General features: G+C 49.3%; 5 protein-coding genes across 7 annotated transcripts in view; 3 read left to right on the top strand and 2 right to left on the bottom strand.

The window, feature by feature from the left end:
* Positions 1-716, top strand: part of bbs5 (Bardet-Biedl syndrome 5) — a 5,208-nt gene extending 4,492 nt beyond the window's left edge. The window contains exons 11-12 of the mRNA XM_056579644.1: positions 281-304; positions 408-716. Coding sequence (XP_056435619.1) covers positions 281-304; positions 408-512 — 129 coding nt within the window. The 3' untranslated portion in view covers positions 513-716. The remainder of the gene's footprint in view (positions 1-280; positions 305-407) is intronic.
* Positions 717-1,574: 858 nt separating this feature from the next.
* Positions 1,575-6,044, top strand: klhl41a (kelch-like family member 41a). Its single transcript, XM_056579643.1, has 6 exons — positions 1,575-2,775; positions 2,988-3,145; positions 3,598-3,705; positions 3,803-3,988; positions 4,391-4,537; positions 5,104-6,044. Exons 1-6 carry the CDS (start codon positions 1,690-1,692, stop codon positions 5,213-5,215), a joined length of 1,797 nt encoding a protein of 598 aa, XP_056435618.1. The 5' UTR covers positions 1,575-1,689; the 3' UTR covers positions 5,216-6,044.
* A 207-nt stretch (positions 6,045-6,251) lies between these two features.
* Positions 6,252-13,349, bottom strand: fastkd1 (FAST kinase domains 1). 2 transcript variants are annotated; one of them, XM_056579639.1, is made up of 15 exons: positions 12,966-13,349; positions 12,045-12,541; positions 11,893-11,961; positions 11,655-11,780; positions 10,919-11,317; positions 10,579-10,689; positions 10,360-10,491; positions 9,235-9,721; positions 8,601-8,715; positions 7,966-8,094; positions 7,600-7,731; positions 7,162-7,275; positions 6,878-7,022; positions 6,668-6,782; positions 6,252-6,543 (listed from the first exon to the last, which is right to left on the bottom strand). In XM_056579639.1, the coding sequence occupies exons 2-15, from the start codon at positions 12,377-12,379 to the stop codon at positions 6,445-6,447; spliced, it is 2,508 nt and encodes an 835-aa protein (XP_056435614.1). In that variant the 5' UTR covers positions 12,380-12,541; positions 12,966-13,349; the 3' UTR covers positions 6,252-6,444. The 2 variants fall into 2 exon arrangements, with proteins under 2 accessions (XP_056435614.1, XP_056435615.1); XM_056579640.1 differs by lacking the exon at positions 12,966-13,349 and adding an exon at positions 12,767-12,945.
* A 131-nt stretch (positions 13,350-13,480) lies between these two features.
* On the top strand, positions 13,481-18,746 carry ppig (peptidylprolyl isomerase G (cyclophilin G)). Of its 2 annotated transcripts, none has more exons than XM_056579642.1 (13): positions 13,481-13,610; positions 14,295-14,368; positions 14,450-14,524; positions 14,622-14,729; positions 14,889-14,933; positions 15,029-15,116; positions 15,352-15,381; positions 15,483-15,622; positions 15,740-15,923; positions 16,015-16,191; positions 16,284-16,365; positions 16,474-16,607; positions 16,889-18,746. In XM_056579642.1, exons 2-13 carry the CDS (start codon positions 14,311-14,313, stop codon positions 18,138-18,140), a joined length of 2,373 nt encoding a protein of 790 aa, XP_056435617.1. In that variant the 5' UTR covers positions 13,481-13,610; positions 14,295-14,310; the 3' UTR covers positions 18,141-18,746. The 2 variants fall into 2 exon arrangements, with proteins under 2 accessions (XP_056435617.1, XP_056435616.1); XM_056579641.1 differs by having other exon boundaries at positions 14,291-14,368; positions 16,889-18,745.
* Positions 18,747-18,913: 167 nt separating this feature from the next.
* On the bottom strand, positions 18,914-22,685 carry cfap210 (cilia and flagella associated protein 210). Its single transcript, XM_056580352.1, has 10 exons — positions 22,606-22,685; positions 22,444-22,509; positions 21,964-22,172; positions 21,524-21,697; positions 20,760-20,965; positions 20,328-20,484; positions 20,085-20,224; positions 19,730-19,922; positions 19,404-19,568; positions 18,914-19,296 (listed from the first exon to the last, which is right to left on the bottom strand). The coding sequence occupies exons 2-10, from the start codon at positions 22,493-22,495 to the stop codon at positions 18,943-18,945; spliced, it is 1,650 nt and encodes a 549-aa protein (XP_056436327.1). The 5' UTR covers positions 22,496-22,509; positions 22,606-22,685; the 3' UTR covers positions 18,914-18,942.
* Between the last annotated feature and the right edge of the window lie 689 nt (positions 22,686-23,374).

The following is a 23,374-nucleotide window of genomic DNA, read 5'->3' as shown; positions in this document are numbered from 1 at the left end:
TGTTTGCGTCGCGTACAAAAATACGTCACGGCCCTTTCGCGCAGACGACCCCGCCCACGTCCCGGAGGTACTATTTGCGGTGGAAAAGCACCCGCGCTGCTACCGTGTCGAGTCGTGTCGTGTCGAGTCGAGCTACATGTGCGGTGGAAAAGCGGCATTAGTGTCTGTTGTTATGTATGGATGGCTGTTCCCTAGTGCATACTGCATTACAGAGTAGCATACCACCAATCAATGATATTCCTGGTCCTAAGCTATGTTTTCCCCCCTCTTCTGTTTGTAGGCCTACTTTGCTGATGGAAACAAGGTAAATGTCAAGCATTATTCACACATTAAGGCATCCATTAAAAGCTGTGTGTGTGGGTACTTCCCCAAGGCTACTCTAACCTGTGTTTATTACCTTTCCGAAGCAACTGGACAGGGAGCCCGTGTTCTCTGAGGAGCTGGGGCTGGCCATCGAGAAGCTGAAGGAGGGATTCACCCTCCAAGGACTGTGGGAGGTTATGGGAAGTTGAATGAGTTTCGAACAATACCAGTTAAATATGTATCTTCTGTAAGTATGTGTATAAGGGCGTTAGGAGTATGAGGCTGTATTTATTTTTTAGGGGAAAATACTATTTGTAAAGTTTGTAAAGCTGCTAGTTTTGTATTGTAGGCCTGTAAGAGTTAATTAATCTGGTGGTTGTTTATTAGGGGTCCAACTTAAAAAAAAATTATATTTCTTACTTTGGATTCCTTCTTTATAACAAAATAAACAAATTGCCAAAGGAAACCTAGAAATGTGTTGTTTTTTTACCTTGCAAATAACACATTTCAACATTAAAATCGTTCAATCTATCAATCTATTTTCAGCTGTATTGCTGTGTCACTGATGAAGACCCCTAATTATGAATACAAATGTATTATTATAAAACATTTGGAGACAGTAGCCAATCCAAGGGCTGATATGAAAATACGAAAGCGCCATTTGTATAATAGAAACCATATTAAACGAACCCCATAGTCATATACCTTCACGATAGATTGATTGTCCGTCCTATTTACGGGTAAAGATGACTCCCTTCATTTGACACTGGTCATTTCATTTCTCTGGAAACACTGATCACAGTCTAAATACAAAACCACTACAGGAGCCCAAGTATTTTACAAACAGCCGAGGTCAGACGGTGATCTGCCAGACTGTCAGCTGTTCACCGTCTACCACTTCTCAATGGGTCTCCTCACGCTTTAACGTAGTGTGTGACTCGGCTGTCCTGAGACGTGACTCCATCCATCACCCACGCCTGAGGCAGTGTTCCGTCGTGTCTGTGACTCATCAACTGGACCGCTCCACACATTCACGTCCACAGAACACAGCGCGGTCAAATATCAAACACAAACTGTGAATTGCCACCGATGAATAAATAGGTTGCCGGAGGTTATTTTTACGCGCTCATGTAACATTGTTGACCCTTATCACTAGGGCGACTAGTTGAGCCCCTTGTTGTTTGTGGTTAATGACAGCTGTGTGACGCTCACCGGCCAAACTGAATTCTTCCCAGATTGGCCCGGGGACTATTTTTAGAGGGGGCTCAGTCAAACCGGAGGGGGGCTTTAAATGTGGCTGCCTATAGTCCCCTGTCTCTTCAACCAGCAGCCCACACAGCGTGGCTCCCACACCTTCCCCTCTATCCTACTGCTCTCACGTCGGACATGGACCCCCAGGGCCTGCGAGAGGACCTCCGGATGTTCCAGAGCACCCTCCTCCAGGACGGGCTGAAGGAGCTCCTGAACGAGAACAAGTTCGTGGACTGTGCCCTGAAGGTGGGCGACCGGAGCTTCCCCTGCCACCGGCTCATCCTGGCCGCCTGCAGCCCCTACTTCAGGGAGCTCTTCTTCTCCGAAGAGGGCGCCGAGGACGAGGCCGGGGAGAAGGAGGTGGTGCTGGAGGACGTGGACGCCGGCACCATGGAGATGATCGTGAAGTACATGTACTCGGCCGACATCGACATCAACGACGAGAACGTCCAGGACATCCTGGCCGTGTCCCACCGGCTGCAGATCCCCTCGGTGTTCACCGTGTGCGTGAACTACCTCCAAAAGAGGCTGAACCCGAAGAACTGCCTGGCGGTGTTCCGGCTGGCCCTGCTGCTCAACTCGCCGCGGCTGGCCGTGTCCGCCCGGGAGTGCGTGGCGCTGCACTTCGAGACGCTGGCCACGCAGGAGGACTTCCTGGAGCTGGGCCTGCGCGAGCTGCTGGCCATCATAGGCGCGGACGCCCTCAACGTGGAGAAGGAGGAGGCTGTGTTCGAGGCGCTGATGCGCTGGGTCCGCAAGGACAAGGAGAGCCGTGCCAAGACGCTGGGCGAGGCCTTCGACTGCGTGCGCTTCCGCCTGCTGCCGGAGAAGTACTTCCTGGAGAAGGTGGCGAAGGATGACGTCGTCACGGCCGACCCGGAGCTCGTCAAGAAGATCGCGCTCATCAAGGACGCCTTCGGCGGGAAGCTCCCCGAGCTGAAGAAGGTGGAGGAAGGGGAGGAAGAGGACGCGCTGCCCGGGTTCCTCAGCGACCAGCGGCGGGTGGGCATGTACAACAAGGACCTGCTGCTGATGATCAACGACGCGGTGGCCGTGGCGTACGACGGCGTGGAGAACGAGTGCTTCCTGGCGGCCGTGGCTGAGCAGATCCCACGGAACCACGAGTGCCTGAGGACCAGGAAGAACCAGCTTTACGTCCTGGGGGGGCTGTTTGTGGACGAGGAGGACAAGGACGCCCCCCTGCAGTGCTACCTCTACCAGGTTTATACATATATTTCGTTTTATATTTATTATACAGACACACATTCATATAAGTTCATATTATAATAATATTCATAAAGTGAATGTATATTAATGTTGAAAGTCAATATATAAACGTTGCTGAATCTATCGCTACCTACTCATGGTATATAATTATTATAATAATGGTATTATTGTCTAGTTAAATGATGTTTTATTGTTCTCTGCTGCAGTTGGACAGTCTGGGGGGCCAGTGGACGGCTCTGCCTCCCATGCCCTCCCCAAGATGTCTGTTCTCCATGGGGGAGTTTGAGAACCTCATCTTCGCTATAGCAGGAAAGGACCTGCAGTCCGACGAGTCTGTGGATACCGTAATGTGTTATGACACTGAGTAAGTACATCAACTGTTAGTACAGAGTGTGAGTACTGAATATTATGACACTGAGAGGGTAAACAGAATATTATGACACTGAGAGGGTAAACAGAATATTATGACAGTGAGTCCATACATCAGCTATTAGCACACCGAGTATACTTTATATTATGACACTGGGAGTATACTGAATATTGTGACAGTGTGTATAATGACACTGAGAGATTATATTGAATATGATATAAACTATTATGACTTAGTGTGTACACTGAATATTATGATACTGAGACAGTATAATGAATATTATGACACTGAGAGAGTATATTGAATATTCAAATACTGTGAGAGTATACTGAATATTATGGCAAATATTATAAAACAAAGTGTGTACACTGAATATCAAGAGTGTACTTAATATTATATCAACGTTTTTGAGTCACTTATATCTGTATATGTTTCTGTGCCCCCAGCAAAATGAAGTGGAGCGAAACCAAGAAGTTACCGGTGATGATCCACGGCCACAGCGTGGTCTCAGAGAACGGGCTGGTGTACTGCATCGGAGGAAAGACCGACGAAAAGTAGGAGACCATACCTCGATTTATATCCATCCATGTGGAAATGATACGTTCATTTCCCAATGCTAACATCCACTCCTCTGTCACTTCATCGGTGAAGCAAAGCGCTGAGCAAGATGTTTGCGTACAACCACAAGAAGTCGGAGTGGAAGGACGTGGCCGCTATGCAGACGGCCCGCTCCATGTTCGGAGCGGTGGTCCACAAGGGACGGCTCATCGTGGCGGGGGGCGTGAACGAGGACGGGCTCACCAACTCATGTGAGGCCTACGACTTCGGGACGAATAAGTATGTTCACTAATGTTGTAGTCATGATGATAATAAGCTTGTTATCCTTATTACATCAAAGAGTATTCTCTACTTTTTAACCATTTTGCCAGGCAGGTGCATTCAAGTAAGCAATGTGATACTTTTCTATGAGTAACCAAAGGTAATCAAGTTATTTGTCCTTGATCAAACGTATTGATTCTTTAAAATGTATGTTCACATTCATTTTAGTTTTGTGTTTCTCCTCTATCGTAGCCTCTACCCATTGCATCACTAATGGAAATATTAAAATCAAATCAGTCATTATTTCAGAATCAACAGTCGTATTTTGCTATAATAAACTTTGTTTTGGGTAAATTAATATGCATTCTTTAGCATGCTTCCTAAGAATGCTGTCTAATACGGTGGTGTGCCGTGTCCCAGGTGGACGCCCTTCACAGACTTCCCCCAGGAGAGGAGCTCCGTGAACCTGGTCAGCTGCGGGGGTCTGCTCTACGCCGTGGGGGGCTTCGCTCTGGTGGAGCTGGAGAACAAGGAGTGTGGCCCCAGCGAGATCACCGATATCTGGCAGTACGTAATCCCTTCCTACCTGTGGTTAGCGTCATACCGTCGATGAAGTAATCCTAACGTGGAAACATGCGTATGGGTTGAAGATTGTTGATGGTTGGGAGAGAGAGTGATTGTGAGACCGGGTGTTGTTTGCTCCACGTGTAAATGGGGTGATATTATACCACCAGGTGAGTGTCATCAGCTGGTTACAAGCCATTTGAAACGCTGTCTTTTCCTGAGTCTTAGTGACATCACAAGTGGGAGTGTCCAACTAGATGTACGCTGGATAGATCAGTCTACCAGCCTACCCAGTGGACTGTAGCAAATGGTGCTTATCTAGCCTTCATACAGCTAAGCGGACACTCCCACTTGTGATGTCACTAAAACGCAGGGAAAAAACGATTATCGAATGGCTCGTGACAGCTGATCACTCACACCTTGTGGCAGAATGTCACCCCTTAAAGGTTATCATTACCTGGAGCCATGCGTTTGTGTTGGATGAAGCCAGTCCGCGGTAGAGAGAGAGAGTTAGTGAGAGAGGCTGTGGTCGGCTCCAGGTGTTAACATGAGGCTGCTCCCTCCTGAAGGTACGATGAGGACAAGAAGGAGTGGACGGGGATGATCAAGGACATGCGCTACGCCGCCGGAGCCAGCTGTGTGGCCATGCGGCTCAACGCAGCCCGGATGCCGAAGCTTTGAGCCCAGCTGCGGGGCCAGAAGGCCCAAGCTGTGAGGCCCGCTAGACCTCTGAAGAATGAAGTCCCGCCTCCGAGGCTCATGGTTCCGTCGGTCAAATGTCTAGGGGTAACAACATGGGGGTTTTCGAATGACCGTACATAACAAACTCTGTAGGTGGCGAAGAAGTAGAAGCTGCGTCACGTTTTGAACTCCACACTTTTTCCATCTAGTTTCGACTGGGTTTTTGGATTGTCGGTGCCGTTAAAGTAGTAAACGATTATTAATGCTACGTTAACGGCACAGAAAATCCAAAAACCCAGTCGAAACTAGATGGAAAGGGTGCGTAGTTCAAAACGTGATGCAGCTTTTACTACTTCGCCACCTACGGAGTTTGTTATGTATGGTCATTCCAAAAGAACATGTTATTTTCCATTAAACTGGGACTTCTGGTCACCCTATCACAAGTGATAAAATAGCGTGGCAAGCCACTCAGCAAAAATGTGCGTTTGACAACAATGCGCGGGCCGCACTAACACCAGACTTTGATGTCAAGTAGGGGGCCACAAAATATCATCCCGCGGGCCTCAATTGGCCCCCGGGCCGCGAGTTTGAGACCCCTGCATTAGACCGAGGGAACCAGAGCCTCAGAGGCAGGAGTTATTCTTCAGAGGTCTATGGGCCCAGGAGGGGTGACAGTCACAGGAGTGTAATGTTGTATTTCATTTGACTGCGAGTTCCATGTGGGTATTTTAGTGCTGTTGAACACACTGATTTGAATTCAGTTTGACTTATTTTAATTTTGCTTTTTTTTTTTAAATAAACATACTTTAATTTTAGGTTATTTAATTGTGATTCTTTCCTGCATTTAGGCACAACTAGTAAAACAGAAAATATTGGAATAAAAGTAGGAAATGCAAAACTCGGTCATAATCCCATTAAGTCACATTCAGAACAGCAGAGTATTGTTGAACACAAACATCAAGCTGTACATGACCAAATCAAGACAATGTGTCTTGTAGCAACGGGATAAGCATATGAACATTCACACAAACAAAAAAGTTATACAAATATATATTTTATTATATAAAAACATTTTAGTTTTTAAATAACATAAAGTAGGCCACTCGAAGTCAAATACACAGTTTTTGGAGCAAATAAGGAACACTTAAAAAAAACAAAACATGATTGTTCAACTCCATCCCACAGTGTTGAGGGTTTTGTTGATGGTAACATTGATGTTCATACTTCAGTTAAGAAGACGACACCTCAGTAAATATTTTCTTCTTAAGGTAACCAACCCAGGCGTCTTGCGTGGACAGCTCCATCGAGTTCCACTCATAATGGGGGATCTGCCCAAACAAATACAACAATTACCGAACATATTTATGAAATCTGCCCGTTACAATCATGGTTCACCTCAGATACATCCTTTTCCATCGTCACCCAGACAGTCACCTTGGAGGTGTATCTCACCTGAACAACACGGTATCCCATGATCTCCAGGTGCCTCTTCCTCATCCCCGTCTCCCCCTTCATGTGGCGAGAGTTCTTACAGAACGCCTTTGAATCCAAGAAGTCCACAGCGACCCTGAAAACACCAAGGGTCCAAACAGCGAGTCAGACGAGCGACCGGGCTGTCGTCGAACGGACATGTGACCAAAGCCTCGAGTCCTATTGGTTTACCGCTGTGCTCCGGGTGGCAGCTCGTTCATGACAGTCTCCGTAGGCTCCGCCCTCCACTGGACCTTCCCGCCGTCTGAGATCTGCAGGGTGTTGGGCTCGCTGTAGGCCACGGGCCGGTTGTACCGGTCCAACACGCACTCAAAGTCTAACAGGAGAACAGCACAGGAAGGGTCAGTGTGGGACACAGACTCTGCACATGCACCCTGGGGCTTCGGATCAGAGACCCCCCCCTCCCCCCCATAAAAAGAGTTGAGTCGTGTATAGCTTCAGCGTCGGACACTCGCCTATGGTGTAGAAATAGGGCGTGAGCACAGACGCCCGGGCCCGGTCCGCACCACCCAGGACCTCGGCCAGGATCTTGTGGATTTGCTTTTGGACCAGACTGCTGGAGAAACTCCCTGGAGAACACAGCACATCGGACACCGTTTGGACCGGGCTCGACGTAAGAGGTGCCAAAGAACCTGACCGTTGCTACATTTAGCAGACGCTTTTATCCAAAGCGAATTACAATAAGTAAATTAGTCGGAAGAAAGAGAGAAAATATATCGCTATCGGTACAGTTAGGATGACATGCATCTGAAACAGTAATATTAAAAAATAAAATAAAATAAATAACGGTAATGATAATAATGACATGCGTCTGGAATCCCTGTACATCGCTCTGTGAGGGCGCGTCTCCTACGTGACTAAACGAGTCACTGAACCCTGCAAGAGAAGCGGACCTTTCTTCTGTAGCTGCTGGCAGTAGCGCGCGTGGAACCAGGGAACCTGGTACTCGGGACACTCCAGACACACGGCGCGGTTCACCTCCATCAGCCGAAGGCGGATCCGCATGTTGAGCAGGTCGGGCATAGCTGTGGTCGAGTTATTGCATCACCAATTTTATGCAATCATACTTAGATTAACAATAATAACAATAATAATTCTTTTTTTTATTGTTATTATGTAATAATTATATATTTTTAGATAATGTCACTTTTTATAAATGCGCTCGTCACAATTGTCTGCTCCTTCAAAAACCCAATTAACAAAGTTTAAAAATTATTATGTGATAATGATCATGTTCTAGGAAAACCGCCAGCACCTACTTTCTAGGTGCGCGTCGAGTTTGGCGAGGAAATCCACGTTGAAGATTTCTCTAAACACTTCTTCAGGAAAGCAGTCGGCTACGACCAGAGCGTAGGCCAGCAACACCAACATGTGGGGGTCGAAGGACCCTGGAGACACAGGGAGGAACGCTGAGACACGCACACCTGCGACTAGATACAGCACGCACACACGTGGGACTAGATACAACACACACACACCTGTGACTAGATACAACACACACACCTGTGACTAGATACAACACACACACCTGTGACTAGATACAACACACACACCTGTGACTAGATACAACACACACACACCTGGGACTAGAAACAACACACACACACCTCTGACTACATACAACACACACACACCTGTGACTACGTACAACACACACACCTCTGACTACATACAACACACACACACCTGTGACTACGTACAACACACACACCTGGGACTAGATACAACACACACACACACACACCTGGGACTAAATACAACACACACACCTGTGACTAGATACAACACACACACAAACCTTTGACTAGATACAACACGCACACACCTTGGACTAGATACAACACACACTCCTGTGATACATACACATGGACACCAGAGGGCCCGTCACACTTACTGATGTGAGGTTTTAGGTGCTCGATGCAGACGTCAAACAGCTCGTCTGCGGTCGGAGAGTCGTAGTTGAGGACGGCGAAGGGGAGCAGTGTGGCGTAGGTGGCGGAGGGATGGATCTGCACACACACACACACACACACACACACACACACACACACACACACACACACACACACACACACACACACACACACACACACACACACACACACACACACACACACACACACACACACCTATGTCACAAATAAAATAGACTGAAACCAGTCCGTAATTTGTGTGTGTGTGACATATAATCACTTGTAATATGTAGCAAATAATCAGCATAAACTTCCCCTGCACATACACACACACACACTCCTGCACACACACACACACACACACACACACACACACACACACACACACACACACACACACACACACACACACACACACACACACACACACACACACACACACACACACACACACACACACACACGTCTATGTTACAAATAAAATAGACTGAAACCAGTCTATGCCATTTGTGTGTGTGTGACATATAACATCCCCTGCACACACACACACACACATACACACTCACAAACCCCCACACAACCCCCCCCCCCCCCCCCCCCCCCCCACACACACACCTTGTCGATGTCCTTCAGGGTGACCGTGGCGATGCGGTCCAGCAGCGGGGCGCACAGGTGGTTGGTCTTGGTGAGCAGGTGCGCCAGGTCGGGCACGCTGCTCCAGCTCACCTGCGCCGTCATCCTCTGCAGCGTGGCCATGGTGTGCTCCAGCAGCGTCTCCTCGAACCACTCGCCCGAGGCGTAGCGCAGCTCGTCCAGCAGCACGTCCAGGCGGTCGGCCGTGTCCAGCCGCTCGTGGCCGCAGCGGCTGAGCCCCTGCAGCAGCCGCACGTACTGGCTGGGCGAGCTGTGGCGGTAGGAGGCGTCGTTGCGCGCGCACTTGCCCACCGCCTGCGCCAGCGTGTTGAGGTCGCTGAGGTTGCACTGGGGGAGCACGGCGTCCAGACGCGCCACCACGCCCGCCTCCAGCCGCGGGCCGGGCAGGGTGGCCAGCACGCGCGTCAGCATGGTGACCTCCGAAGGGTAGAGGCTGTCCTGGAGGAAGCTGGGAGGAGAGAGGGAGGGGGGGGAGGAGAGGGAGGGAGGGAGGGAGGGAGGGAGGGAGGGTAGAGAGGGAGGGAGGCCCAGAGAGGGAGGGAGGGAGGGAGGGAGGAGAGAAGGAGGAAGGGAGGGTGGAGAGGGAGGGAGGGAGGGTGGAGAGGGAGGGAGGCCCAGAGAGGGAGGGAGGGTGGAGAGGGAGGGAGGCCCAGAGAGAGAGGGGAGGGAGGGAGGGAGGGAGGGTGGAGAGGGGGGAGGGAGGAGAGGGGGGGAGAGGGGGAGGGAGGGAGGGTGGAGAGGGAGGGAGGGGAGAGGGAGGGAGGGAGGAGAGGGAGGGAGGAGAGAGGGGGGGAGGGGGGGAGAGGGAGGGTGGAGAGGGAGGGAGGCCCAGAGAGGGAGGGAGGGTGGAGAGGGAGGGAGGGAGGGAGGGTGGAGAGGGAGGGTGGGAGGGAGGGAGGGAGGGAGGGCCAGAGAGAGGGGGGGAGGGAAGGTGGGAGGGCCAGAGGGGGAGGGAGGGAAAGGGCCAGAGGGGGAGGGAGGGAGGGGGGGTCAGAGGGAGGGAGGGAGGGCCAGAGGGAGAAAGACGTTAGCCCCGGGCTGAGTCAACCACGCTGCAGAGCACGGCCAGACCAGACGACCACCCACCTGATGAGGATGCTCCGTAACTTGTTGAACAGCTCGGGGTTCTGGTAGTGCAGCAGGAAGAGGGCCTGGGTGATCCTCGCTACCTCCATGGATTTGTAGACTCTAAGGTTCTTTTGGATTATTGATGCAATCCTGAAAAGGTACAACATCCGGTTCACTTTGAGGTGGAGAGGGAGGAACCTCTATAAAGAGGAGAGGGAGGAACAGAGTGGAACATACTTGTTGATCAGGTTGAGGTTCCTACACTGGATCTCCTCGAGCCCCTCAGCGAGTATCAAGGCCTGCTGTGGATTGAACTCGTCGGCCAATAGGAGTGCAGTGCTCTCCAACCTATAAGCGAACAGAAAATATACAGAACACAAGATTGGATCCAAGTGAGTCTGAAAGTTGATCTCCTGATTGTCTCTGCTTTTCACGCACACAATTCATATTTGCATCGTTTTCAGACGCATGAATGCATTTCATCTATTCCCCATGATGAAACATAAGAGCTTGATCGCGGCGTGTGGAACAACCATGTGGAGTGAACATAAAACAACACAAAAGGCCTCAAACCGACCATTCTCTGATCTCCGTGCTCGCCATGGGACACAGCGCCACAAAGAGCTTGGTGAAAGCGGCGGGGTCGGTACTGGAGTCGATCAGCTCCGTCAGCCGCTGCTTGGCCGCCAGACGGAACTCGCAGTTGTTGAACTGCAGCGACTGGTAGAGGCCCATGATGATGCTCAGGTTCTCCGCGTCCATCCGCGGGACGCTCCGCAGCAGGATCCGGTTGCACTTCTCCAGCAGGGGGCGCCGGCCGAAGCGGATGTTGCGCAGGAACTGCACCACCCTGCGGGGGTTGTTGTACTTCACGGGGTCCATGGAGTCCAGCAGGTGGTCCGCCCGGTCCAGGAGCCGGTCTCTCAGGCGAGGGGACACCATGGGGGACACGCTGATCATCAGCACGGTCAGGATTCTAGAAAGAGGAAACGGAGGAAAGACATTTACAGTTAGAAAATCACAGGGAGTTAGAAATTATGAATAGGCTGGAAACAGGTGAGACCTAGTGTTGCTTTGCCGGGGCAGGATAGTCTAGTGGTTAGGCGGTTTCCAACATCTATCCCGGGGAAGGATAGTGTGGTGGGTTGGGGTGTTTCAAGAGGTACTGGGTTGGATCATCAAGGTACACAGCCTGCCTGTAAACAAAGCTTTACCTGCTCCGTAATGACACGCACCCCCATTCACTGCAGGTCGCTTCGGATAAAGGTGTCTGCTAAATGGCTGAATGGCAAATGGTGGTAAAGAGTTCCCACCTGGCATCGTTGATGGTCGAGAGCTTCCGGGACAGAATGTCCGTGATGCGTCCCATCAGCGGACTCAGCTGCAGTTGTTGATCATTCAGACAAATGGCGAACTTGGAGAGGGAAGACAGCGGGAAACTGCGAGACAAAAACAAAAACATGTGCTGCTCTTGATCCCTCTCGAGTCAAGCCATAGGACTCAATGAGATCTGATATGCAGTAATAACAATAGTAATAATGATAATAATACCTATCTAGTCTTACAGAGGCTTCAGAAACCAGCTGCTGAACTAGCGAGTCATGAGGTTCCACATTGAGTCTGAAAGCAAGAGGAACCAAACTTTGCTATAAGGGGCGAGATATTTGGCTTCAACGTGAGTCTATGACCTTGTTTCACTGTACCTGAGAACATCATACAGCATATCCACCAGCAAGCAGTCATCCATGAGGGAGATCTTGTTTTCGGCCAAAACTCTGAGGGTCAGGAACTGAGGGTGGCTCTTGACCGCCCCAACCGTCCTTAATAATTGTGGTTTCTCTTTCTGGAACTGCCACAGCATGCCCACCGCACAACCCACGTGGTTCACCGCAAGCTTGGCCTTGTTCCTGCCAACGACCTCAAACACTTGGTCTTCACTGAAGCACACCTTCAGCTGATCCAGGACTAGGTCCCGGTTTCCTGGCCCACTGTACACAGACCTGCGCACACAGGCACTGGCCAGGTGCAGACGAAACATGGCCCAACGTCTAGGCTCCCTTTAAGAGCAGAGAAGAGTCCCCATCCTGAGACTGTGACTACTGTCCAGGTTAGCTGAGGGAAAAAGTCCTTGACATCCACATGAGGTCACTAGGGTACAGTGCAGATGTTTTCCTGACAACTGCTGTCATCTAGCTGCTATCTAGGGAAGGAAATTAAGAAAGGGAGGAAGGATTAATTCAGGAAGTCAAAGTATTATATGGGAAGGTATATTGGATTATACTGGCATAAATAATAAACTAATATTTACTAAATAAACTACCCAAACTCAATTTTGCATGACAAGCCAAACCCTCAGATAGAAAATCATCTTTACAAGATACTAAAAATACAAAGATCTGTGAATGGTATTGGAAAGTGTCATTACTATGGACTGCACCACTGGTCTGACTTTGTATTAAGTAAGGCTGCTCAGCCCAGTATGAAGTCATGCTGCTCACATGGGAGGTAGAACAACGTCCACGAAACGACAGACACATAACGCATTTGTCACTAAACGTGGAATTGGATTTATCTCTGAACGGATGACAGGATACTACTGAATTGGAAACATAGACTGTACTTACAGTGAGTGGTCGCATAGTTTATTATTTAGCATGTGTGCTATTCGATTTTACTTCCCTAGCCAGTGTTATGACGCGGACAGTTCAAAGTGTAATCGCTGTGTTCTGCTCGCCCGTACATCCCGGGAGGGCGAGGCTTAGCCGAGTCAAACAACCTTAGGTTTTAGTACAAGGCTGGAAATATAAATGTTGTATATCTTGGTCACATGGAAACAGTCATTCGTAGGTAGCAGATTAAGGGAATTATCCATGCCACCTCAACACAAGTAATTGTCTGAAATCTTATCATTCCGTATTTTGTTTTTTAAATAAAATATATATATTTGTAATAATACTCATATGCTGTATCACTGAGCCGACATACACATTTGTGGACCAACACTACGTATTTCATCTTCCCCCAACTGTTAATATTTGTATTTAACATTTTCCAATCGGCTTCGCATTGACCCCGCGAGCGCGGTGTTGCCTAGCGGCGGGCGGTCAGCTGACCAATATTAAGCGCTCCTCTTGCGCGGATCCCAAAGTACATTGACGTTCTCCTCGCGCCATCTTTAGAAAACACTGTGTGACACTGAATGGGACTTGGATTTCGTTATTAGATGATCGATTATTCTTCGGAACAGCATCATTGGTCCACCGACTAAGGTAATACGATAATTAGATCGATATTAGTGGCTTTCAGTTCAGATGTTTGTTTACCACGTGGGTGAACCCGGTGTGTACGTACTCTGACTGCCCCAGTGCTCATGGGCACGGTAACGTCGATTTAGGCCCAGTAGGATCCGAACCCCCTACGGGTGCCCGTCCGCTGCATGGGGGACCGACCCGTGCTTTATCACGTATATCATGTGGTTATATCGGTTTATTGGCCATTTATTAATGTTTTGCAATTGTACCGGCCCGGGTATCGTTTACTTTCGAAATCGCTGAATTCACGCTCATTCAACCCGGGGTCATTCATTCATTCATTCATTCGTTGATTTGTTATACCTAACGATGAACACAAGACACTTGGCCTATTTAACCTTCTTGGTCAAAGACGAAGCGATTAATGTCCATATCCCGTGATGGACCTGGCTGAGTGGGGCCTCTCCGTGTTGTTTGGGTCACTTTATGAACTCTTGTCACGTTATGGATGGGTCTAGCGCCATTTACCCACCTGATCACATCTATTGATCAGGAAACTTTATGAACTATATGAATGGATGGGAATTGCGCCACATAACCACCTTATCACATGTATTGTTTTGGTTACTTTATGATATCCATGTGTGGATGGGTCTGGCACCAGATGTAACCTGATCACATCTATTGATGTGTTCCAGGCAGGTTTCGGTCAGTAATCATGGGCATCAAGGTGCGTCCTCGGTGCTTCTTCGACGTTGGAATCAGCAACATTAAGGGTGAGACCTCTATCCAATATCTAATTACTTAACTACTTAAAGGCCATTTATACTATCTAACGATGTGGTTTTTTTACACAGTTGGTCGAATTGTGGTGGAGTTGTTCTCAGAGGTTTGCCCCAAGACTACTGAAAACTTCAGGTGTCTCTGTACAGGTACTAGATGATAAACATACACAACTTACCAGGCTGTCATGTCTTTTTGAGTGATGTGCGTCATATGGAAGTCCTGCCATTCTTGTGTTTCTACTAGGTGAGAAAGGCATTGGTAAAGGAACTCAGAAACCTCTTCATTACAAAGGATGCGTGTTCCACCGAATCGTGAAGGACTTCATGATCCAGGGTGGGGACTTCAGCGAAGGTATGATCTTGACGATTGTGTCTGTATATTTCTGTGGGTGGTATAAGTATGTATATACCACAAGTTTGTATAAATTCCCCCTTTCTTATTTTATCACTGCAGTTTTCCTGTTTAACCGTTCCTTGCCTTGATATTCTCTTCATAACCATTCCATAACAGGGAATGGAAGAGGGGGTGAATCCATCTATGGTGGCTTCTTTGAAGGTAAAGACGCCAAACCTTTCAGCTAAACTATTATCAATTTGTAAAATCATCATTCATCCACTGACGTTGGTTTCAATTTTATTTCTTGTTTTTAGATGAGAGCTTTACCATGAAACACAATAAGGAGTACCTTCTGTCCATGGCGAACAGGGGCAAGGACACCAACGGATCTCAGTTCTTTATGTGAGCATGAAATCTACTCTGTTCGACTTGCTTTTGCATGGTTGGATTCCTTCCAAAAAGCATTCTATCAGGGCTATGCAATACAGCAACATAATGATAATTTTATGCTGGTTGTTGTATATAACTATCCATATGGATGTTTTTGTGGAAAGAAATGTTGACATAATACACTACACCACTTTGATTGTTCGAGCTTCTTAATTTACAACCAACATTTGTTGTGTTTAATCTTCAGTACCACCAAACCTTCGCCACATCTGGACGGGTAAGTGCTTCATATTGATATAGAATACCTTGTTTTTGTTTTTTTATTTGCAAATGAAATTAGTTTTGACTGTTTACTGACAACAACTGTTCCAATTCCAGAGTCCACGTGGTTTTCGGACAAGTAATATCTGGCCAAGAGGTCATTCAAACCATGGAGAGGCAGAAGACAGACGCCAGCAGTAAACCATATTCCGAGGTCAAGATCATGAACTGCGGAGAGCTCATCCCTAAGACAAGAGGTCTTAACACACTTTCAGACACCACATCTCACCCCCGTTTTAAAAAGTGTGCTTCTAGCCTTTGTGCCGTTTATTCTTTGCCCCTAAAGCGATTCCCTCGATGTCTTCTCTCTTCAGTGAAGCCAGGCGAGAAGAAGAAAAAGGAGAAGGCGCATTCTGAGGCCAGCGACAGCTCCAGCTCCTCAGACAGCTCCTCAGAGCCTTCCTCGGAGTCGGAGGAGTCCGAAAAAGAATCCAAGAGGCGGAAGAAGAAGGTGAAAAAGCAGAAGAAGAAGAAGCAAAAGAAGGCGAAGAAAGAGAGGTACTTGCTTAGTCCACCGTAGTTCGTCCCCGTCTGCGCAGGGGAAGCGGCTCGTGTTTAAAACGCGCACTCCGCATGTTCTGTGTTTTAGGTCAGAGGCCGGAAGTGCGGACGAAAAGGAGCAAGACCTGCAGTTGTCCTCGGTCCGACCCGAAGAGATCCCGGAGGTCCCTCAGAACAGATTCCTCATGCGCAAAAGTCCCCAGGCCGCCCAGAACGAGGACGCTGGACAGAACCCCAGGCAGCGGGAGGAACGGCCGAGGGAAAGGTCGGTCCAAGACCACGGCACTCCGAGACTGTATCTGGAGCCGATGATCGTCACACGTCCTAATGTTTGAATCTTCCCCTTTTCATGGGCAGGCCGTTTAATGCCCAGTCTGCATATCACAGAGGACTAGTGACGACCCGGTCCGGCAGGAAGATTAAAGGGAGAGGTCCACGGGTAAGTGCATGCTCGTTGGTTGAATCTTTGTCTGAGTTTAATAACCCAGACTAAACCCCTTGTCTGGATGATGACCGTAACCCGGCCGTCTCTGTCCTTCTCCACCAGCGCTATCGCACTCCGTCCCGCTCACGATCACGAGACCGTTTCCGCCGCAGCGAGACGCCGCCCCACTGGCGGCAGGAAATGCAGCGGCAAAGGACGAGGGCAACGAGTGGAGAGCGCTGGATTAAGGGGGACAAGTAAGAGACGCTTATAGAAAGGGATTCATAATTCAGAGGCTTCTACGTGTTATACTCCAATCGGCCATCTTGGACTCAATCTGTAAAATGAAATGCTTACATTTCTTTAACATGTGGAATCGTTTATTATACTGGAAAGCTGGCTACAACTTAACTTTGTTGGGTCAGCCATTTAAGTGCAACACATTTTGACCATTTAGAAGTCATCTACTCACTGTGTGAACTGGCTTGGGCGAATACATTTGACTAAACCGGACCACCTTTGCACCCTGGTCTCACAGAGGTGACATGGAGGAGGCAGCAAAGGAGGAGGCCGCTAAAGCGACCCGGGCAGAGAAGAAGGACTCTGACGACAAGCCGGCGGAGAAGGAGAAGCGCGGTCGCTCCCACCGGTCCCGGAGCAAGGACAAGGAGAAGAAGGACGAAGACAAACACGGCAGACACAAGGCCAAGAAGAGGGGCGGCTCGCGCAGCCGCAGCAAGAGCGTAGACAAGGGTAGGGACAAGAGCGTAGACAAGAGCGGGGACAAGGGTGGGGACAAGGGCGTAGACAAGAGCGTAGACAAGAGCGTAGACAAGAGCGTAGACAAGAGCGTAGACAAGAGTGGGGACAAGAGTGTAGAAAAGGGAGGAGACAAAGGTAGGGACAAGAGCATAGACAAGGGTGCTGACAAGAGCGGAGACGAGGTGCGTAAAAGCGGAGACAAGAGGAGACGGTCAAAGAGCAAAGAGAAGGAGCGGGACCACAAGCCCGACCGCCGAGGCCGCTCCCGGAGCAAAGACGCGGCCGTGACCAAGGAGAAGGAAACGGAGTCCGACCACAGCAAGGAGAGGAGCAAGCGCGCCGAGTCCGAGAAGAAGCCGAAAGACGACCCGAAGGGAAGGAACGGCGAGAAGCCGCAGGAAGAGAAGGGTCGAAACGGGGACAAGCGGGAGAAGGAGAGGGCCGAGTCCCAGAGCAAGGACAGGACGAGCGGCAAGGAGGGCCCCAAGTCCCACAGCAGGAGCCGGGACAGAGGGGACCGCGGGGCTAGGCGTGCGTCCTCGAGGGACAGGGGCGAGAGAAGGGACAGGGAGAGGCCCAGCGAGGGCGGCCAGAGGAGCCAGGAGAGACGCCGGCAGCCCTCCAGGGATGACAAGCGGCGAGGGTCGCCCAGGAACCGGGACCGCACCAGGAGCCCCGACCGGGCCAAGGCCAGAGACTCTCACAGGGGCGGGCGGCGCTCCCGGAGCCGGAGCAACGACCGGCAGGCGCGCAGGAAGGATAAGGAGAGCGGGCCGGCCCCGAGACGGGGATCCAGGGGCCGGCACCACCACAGCAGCAGCAGCAGCAGCTCCGACAGCGACCAGGACGACAAGACCAAGGGCCGGAAGAGCCCAGAGGACAAGAAGAAAAGCCCCCCGAGGGAGTCCCCTCCTCCTAAAGCCAAAGAGCCGGCCGGAAGCCCTGCGAGGAACCGCAGCAACCGAGGACGAGAAGGGACCCGCGACAAGAAGGACAGCTCCGGGTCGAGTAACGACGACAGCGACTAGTCCTGCGATCGAGCCCCCCCTTTTGTGTACGCGTGATGTTTGATACTCACAGAAGTCGGTCCACGCCAGACCACTTTTGGTCACTCTGGGAAATCATTGGGTCTGTTTTTAGTTTTGATTTTTTGCAAATTCCAAAATGAGAGTTGTTTAAACTATTAGAAGTTCTACTGCAGCGGAAAAAAGCCTCCTTGTGAGCACCCCTCCCCTAGTACTTTTTTACTGTATTTTTTAAAAGTATACAAACATAATCTGTTTAGAGAGGTTAAGGAACATCGTTTTTTGCTTTTACCAGCCAGGATGTGTAATGAAACATGAGTCAGTTGAAGTCTGTTTGTTTATTTTTATTTCCCCTTTTTAATTTTAAATCATTTTTGGGTCTTTTTGCATGTATATCTTCCACGTTAGATTTTTCTTTTTTGTAGTTCGAGATACCTGTTGTTTCACTTCAAATGGAGACTGTCCAACATAACATGCAACATAAAGCGAGTTTGTATAAATCTGTAAATTGTGTATTTATTTGACATCAAATGATTAACCTATTTCTCGGTACCAAATAAACTATTGTCTTTCCTCATAACATTTTTAGTTGGAGCATGTCCACCCAATTTTAAGTTAGTTATTTACCTCAATACATATAACTGAGGATGCGGTAAATTAACCATACCAACCACTTTATACATGAATCAACAAACTTTGTTTCAGCACCGAGACTTAACTTTTCAAAACAAATCCAGATCAGTGTTTCCCACCCACCCACCCACAACTCCCAGTAACGGGTATGAAGCCCACTACGACCGCCCCATCACCAAGTGAAGCCGAGCCGCTTCCTCGCTCCCTCCATGTCCGTCGTCTCGTTGAGCTCCTTGACGTTCTGGGTCGTAGCGCACACGTACCGCGGCATCTCCACGCCGCTGTCGTCTTGAACGAGGTAGCTCGGCTGCGCGCCGCCGAAGACGGGCCCCAGGCCTCCGCCGAGCCCCTCTCTGGCGGCCTTGTGGAGCGGGAGGAGGTTCCGCTGGCCCACCGCCGCTTCACGGATCACCTGCGACGCGTACTGCTGGAACTGCTGCCCCTCTGCCACGATGAGCTCCGTGTTCTTCACCAGAGACTCCCGTTGCTCTGTTTTCTTTTGCTTGTGTCGGACCTGTTTCGCCGCCTACGGAAACACGGTGGGATTAGGTGCAAAGTCAAAAGACAAGGCATGGATGTTTGAACTCACCACCAGAAGTGGGCCTTTTCGGCCCTGAAGGAATGGAAGCTCACCATTTGCTGGACATAGTGATCTTGTAGAAATCTCCCCTCTTCCTTGGCTTTTTGTGCCTTCTGCTGTTGCTTCTCCAGGAAGATTCTGGCGGTCTCCTCTTTGGCCTGCTGCACCTCCAGGGCTTTCTGACGCGCAATCATCTCCTTCTGCTCTTGTTCCAGCCGCTGGTGGAACACAAGAGCAAACGCAAGATATCAGTAGTTGTAATTCATCATCCAACACCACGGATTTATATTAAGAATCAGGAATCCCGGTTTTCCTTGGTGTTCCCCGTGAGCTTGGCCCTCAGCCTGCAGGGGTCACCAGATGTCTCAGGGGGTCTCACCAGGGTCTCTCTGTGTTCGGAGATGCTCTTCTGCATCGCTGCCTTCCTCTCCTCGTCAGCGTTGCGTCTCAGGGCCTCTCTGGCCTCCTGTTCGGCGATGGCCCTGGCAATGCACTCGTCCTCGTGGTCCGTCTTCTCCTGCTGGGTGGCGGTCAGCTTGTTCCTAATCATGTCCTTGAGAATCTGGGCCTCTCTGAGGAGCACAAGCACATGCGTGATCGTAAATATATATTCTCTTTAATTTTGGGTGTGGCAAAAGAAAAACCATGACCGCTACTGTTGAGGCTGATCCGAGTGACTTCACTTCTGAGTGACCCGATAATATAGACATACCTTTTTTGACCAGGGGCTTTACCTGAACAACTCTGCCTCTTTCTCCTTCCTTAAAACCCCCATCTTCTTCTTGGTGGCGAGGAAAAGCTCCCTCTGCTCCTCTTCCAGCGCCCGCTTCCGTTCATCGATGCCTCTCACCACGTCTCGGTTAGAGATGTGCTCCTGTGGTGCGACACACCGCAAGCCGGGAAGCACAACACAGCCAGTTTGTATCGTTGGCAGCATAGAGTTTAAAATGGACATCCCAAGAGGGGGCCTTCCTCACCAGGTGAGCCTGCATGGTGCTCTTCTTCCGCTCCTCCTGTCTTTGTCTCGTCGCACTCTGCTCCCTGAGGTGCAGCTGGCGAAGGCGTTGGATCTCCTCTCCCTCCTTCACGTTCTCCAGCTTCTCCCGAGCTCTGGCCAACTCGACGTTCCTCATCCTGAGGAAGAGGAAGAGCATGTTACCACCGTGCCCGTAGCCAGCTATGAGGTCACCGAGGTCCGGACCTCGTCATTTGAGATATAAAAAAAAAATCAAACCTGGTCCTGAATACAACTGTATACAGCATTAGTGGTTGAGGGAATATCTCCTGAGATGAGTAAATGCTTAATTCAGATGAGACTTGACTCGCAACCCATCAAGACCATCACTGTACTGTACTGAAATACGGTTCCTCTTGGATAAACCACAGAGAGACGCGTCACCGAAGCTCACTGTGTTCTCAGGTCCTCCGCCACTGCCTGCGTGTTGAGCTTCTTCTGGACGGCTTTCTGCTTCTCTCGTTCCAAGGCCTCGTCCTCCCGGGACTTGATCTTGTCGAGCACCTCCCGGTCCCGATCTTTGGAGGAGCTCTCGATTCTGCGCTTCAGCTCGAGCTGGGCCTCTCTCTCCTTCAGCACCTCGGTCAGTAGGAGAGCACTCTGCAGAAGGACGACCATGTCAAATCACGCAACGGGCTAGAACCGGGTAGGGCGGGATAACATAGTGGTGTTCGATTCCCGGCTCACCGCTACGGGTTGGATCACCAACGTCACCACCCCTACCTGTTGGCATCATGGAGCAAGATGCCCAGTACAATGCTCCTTCATGATGTGTCTCTCTCATTCACTGAAAGTAGAATATCAGCGTCTACTAAAGAGAGATTTGAAACTTTGAAGATGGATGGACTGCATTTACATAATGCTCACCCATTCATGGGTGGTTGTATCGTTTGCAAAAGGCGGTCGACGATAGAAGGCAACCGCCAGCGGGTCAGTAGGCAGTCAGGGTTAGGAGCTCAAGGACACTCCGCCACTTAGCTATAGTAGGAGGAACCGGGGATCGAACTTGCCACCTTTGGGTCGCCAGACAACCTTTGAGTCACTAGACAACCTGCACTACCTTTTTGGGTCGCCAGGCCACCTGTACTACCTCCCGCGCCACAGGCAGCCGGGTATGTGTTAAATGGCGAGCAAAATCATGGCTGAGGTACCACTCACATGGAAGCCCTTGACCTGTTGGGTCTGGTAGTACAGCTGGGCCTTGGCTCTTGCGATGGCCTCCTTCCTCAACTGCTCCTGGTACCTGGCCTCCTCCAGGTCCCTGGCCTTGCGCTGCTCCTCTTCCAGCTCCTCTCGGATCTTCTTGGCCTCGATTTTCTTTTGCCGTTGTCCCTGTCGCGAGACACAGTGCGTCACTCTGGAGCTGACGCTTGTTGTTTTTCATTTTAGAAACACGGTGATGAGATGTACTGACATGTTTGAAGTTTGCACATTTTTCCGCCCTCATCTGTTGGTCTAGTTTGTAAAAATGTAATAATATCTGCTAAATGAAGTGAGCGTAAATGTAATGCTGCATTGCGCTGCAGTAGCTTGAGTCAGACTCGGAGATAAGTATACGTTGTCCTTTCAGCCTTCAGTACTGGCTTTTGTTAACTCACCACGATGGTATTGGACCATAGTTTCACCACTTCCTTGGACTGCTGATGCATCGCCTCTCTTTGTTTTGCTGCTTCTTCAATCCTCTTCTTGTGATTACTTTGGTGATTTAACGATTCTTTAATTTTCAAGTATTCCTCTCTGGGCAACACAGTGACCTGTCTCAGATCTAACAGGGGTTTAGTCCCATGGCAGTCCCCATCTGAAGACACTGGGAGAACGATTACAGAAATTAAATGTAAGGTAGTCAGTTAAGCCATGCATGGTTGATACACAGACACACAGCCTTTAACAGGGCATCAATGTCTCTAATATTGTATTAATCCGATTATTATTATTATTATTATTATTATTAATAATAATAATATTATTATTATTCCTATCATGTACTATATTTGCAAACAGGATGCTACAGCAGCCTACTGTTAAAACCATACTCATATGTCAAGCTTTAAATAAACACATGTATTGCTGCCTGTTACCCATCGGACTGGATCCTCTTCTTCTCCCATATTGAACCATTGATTCTGCCATGTTTATTCTCCCTCCTGAAACCAAATGAACCAGACCGCAAATTAAAGAACAGGATTTTTTAAAACAAATCCTGTTGATTAAAACTCGGGTCACAGTTCCTGTAAACTTACATTAATGCCCTTTGTTTGACCGTGTCCAAGCAACGCGTCAACCAATCAACGCCGGAGAGAGGATGCACTCTGTCTCAGCGTATAGGGTGAGAGAGGGTCCTGAAGTGTAGCGTTAGTCCGGTCTACCGCAACGCCACTTCCGTTCTTAGTTCCTATGAGCTTTGGAGGCCAGTTTACAGCCTCCGGCCTGAGTAAGAATACGGCCACGACACGAAGAACAACAATAACGACAAATAGCAAAATGATAGGGTTTTGACGAACCAATTTCCAGACAGAACGGAAACGCATATCCGTCTATCGGAAGTAGATCTCACTCACTGCAAAGCCCATGTTGCTGAAAGTCCCGCCCTCTCTTTCTCCATTAACGCTAATTTGGAGCATCCCGTTCCAGGCATCCCTCGTGACGAAAACGCCTGGGGAAGGGTCACTCTGAATGCAGATTTGCGTTAAAGAACATAAACGTTAATAGGTTAGCTGTGCTTAGGTGTGCCCTTTTAGACTTGAATGTGATTAAGGGCTGTACAAATAAAATGTAATTGAAAATGTAATCTTTAAACTTCAACAGTAACCAACCCGAGCCAGTAGAATGCAACATTTGTACTCGGCAATGTGGAAGCGTCCACGTAGCTCATGAATATCATTGTTCGCCTCAAATCATCAGCTCTGCAGCACTGATGGTATGACATCAGGCCATCATGATTAATCTTAGCCTAGGTCAGGTTTATATCATGGCTGGTTAATGTATCCGTTCAATTACATTGCTTTCTCT

Source organism: Gadus chalcogrammus, chromosome 20 (assembly GCF_026213295.1).
Source record: "Gadus chalcogrammus isolate NIFS_2021 chromosome 20, NIFS_Gcha_1.0, whole genome shotgun sequence".
NCBI classification, from domain to species: Eukaryota; Metazoa; Chordata; class Actinopteri; order Gadiformes; family Gadidae; genus Gadus; species Gadus chalcogrammus.
Note: the sequence above shows the minus strand (reverse complement) of the source record. Positions and strands in the feature narration are given on the sequence as shown.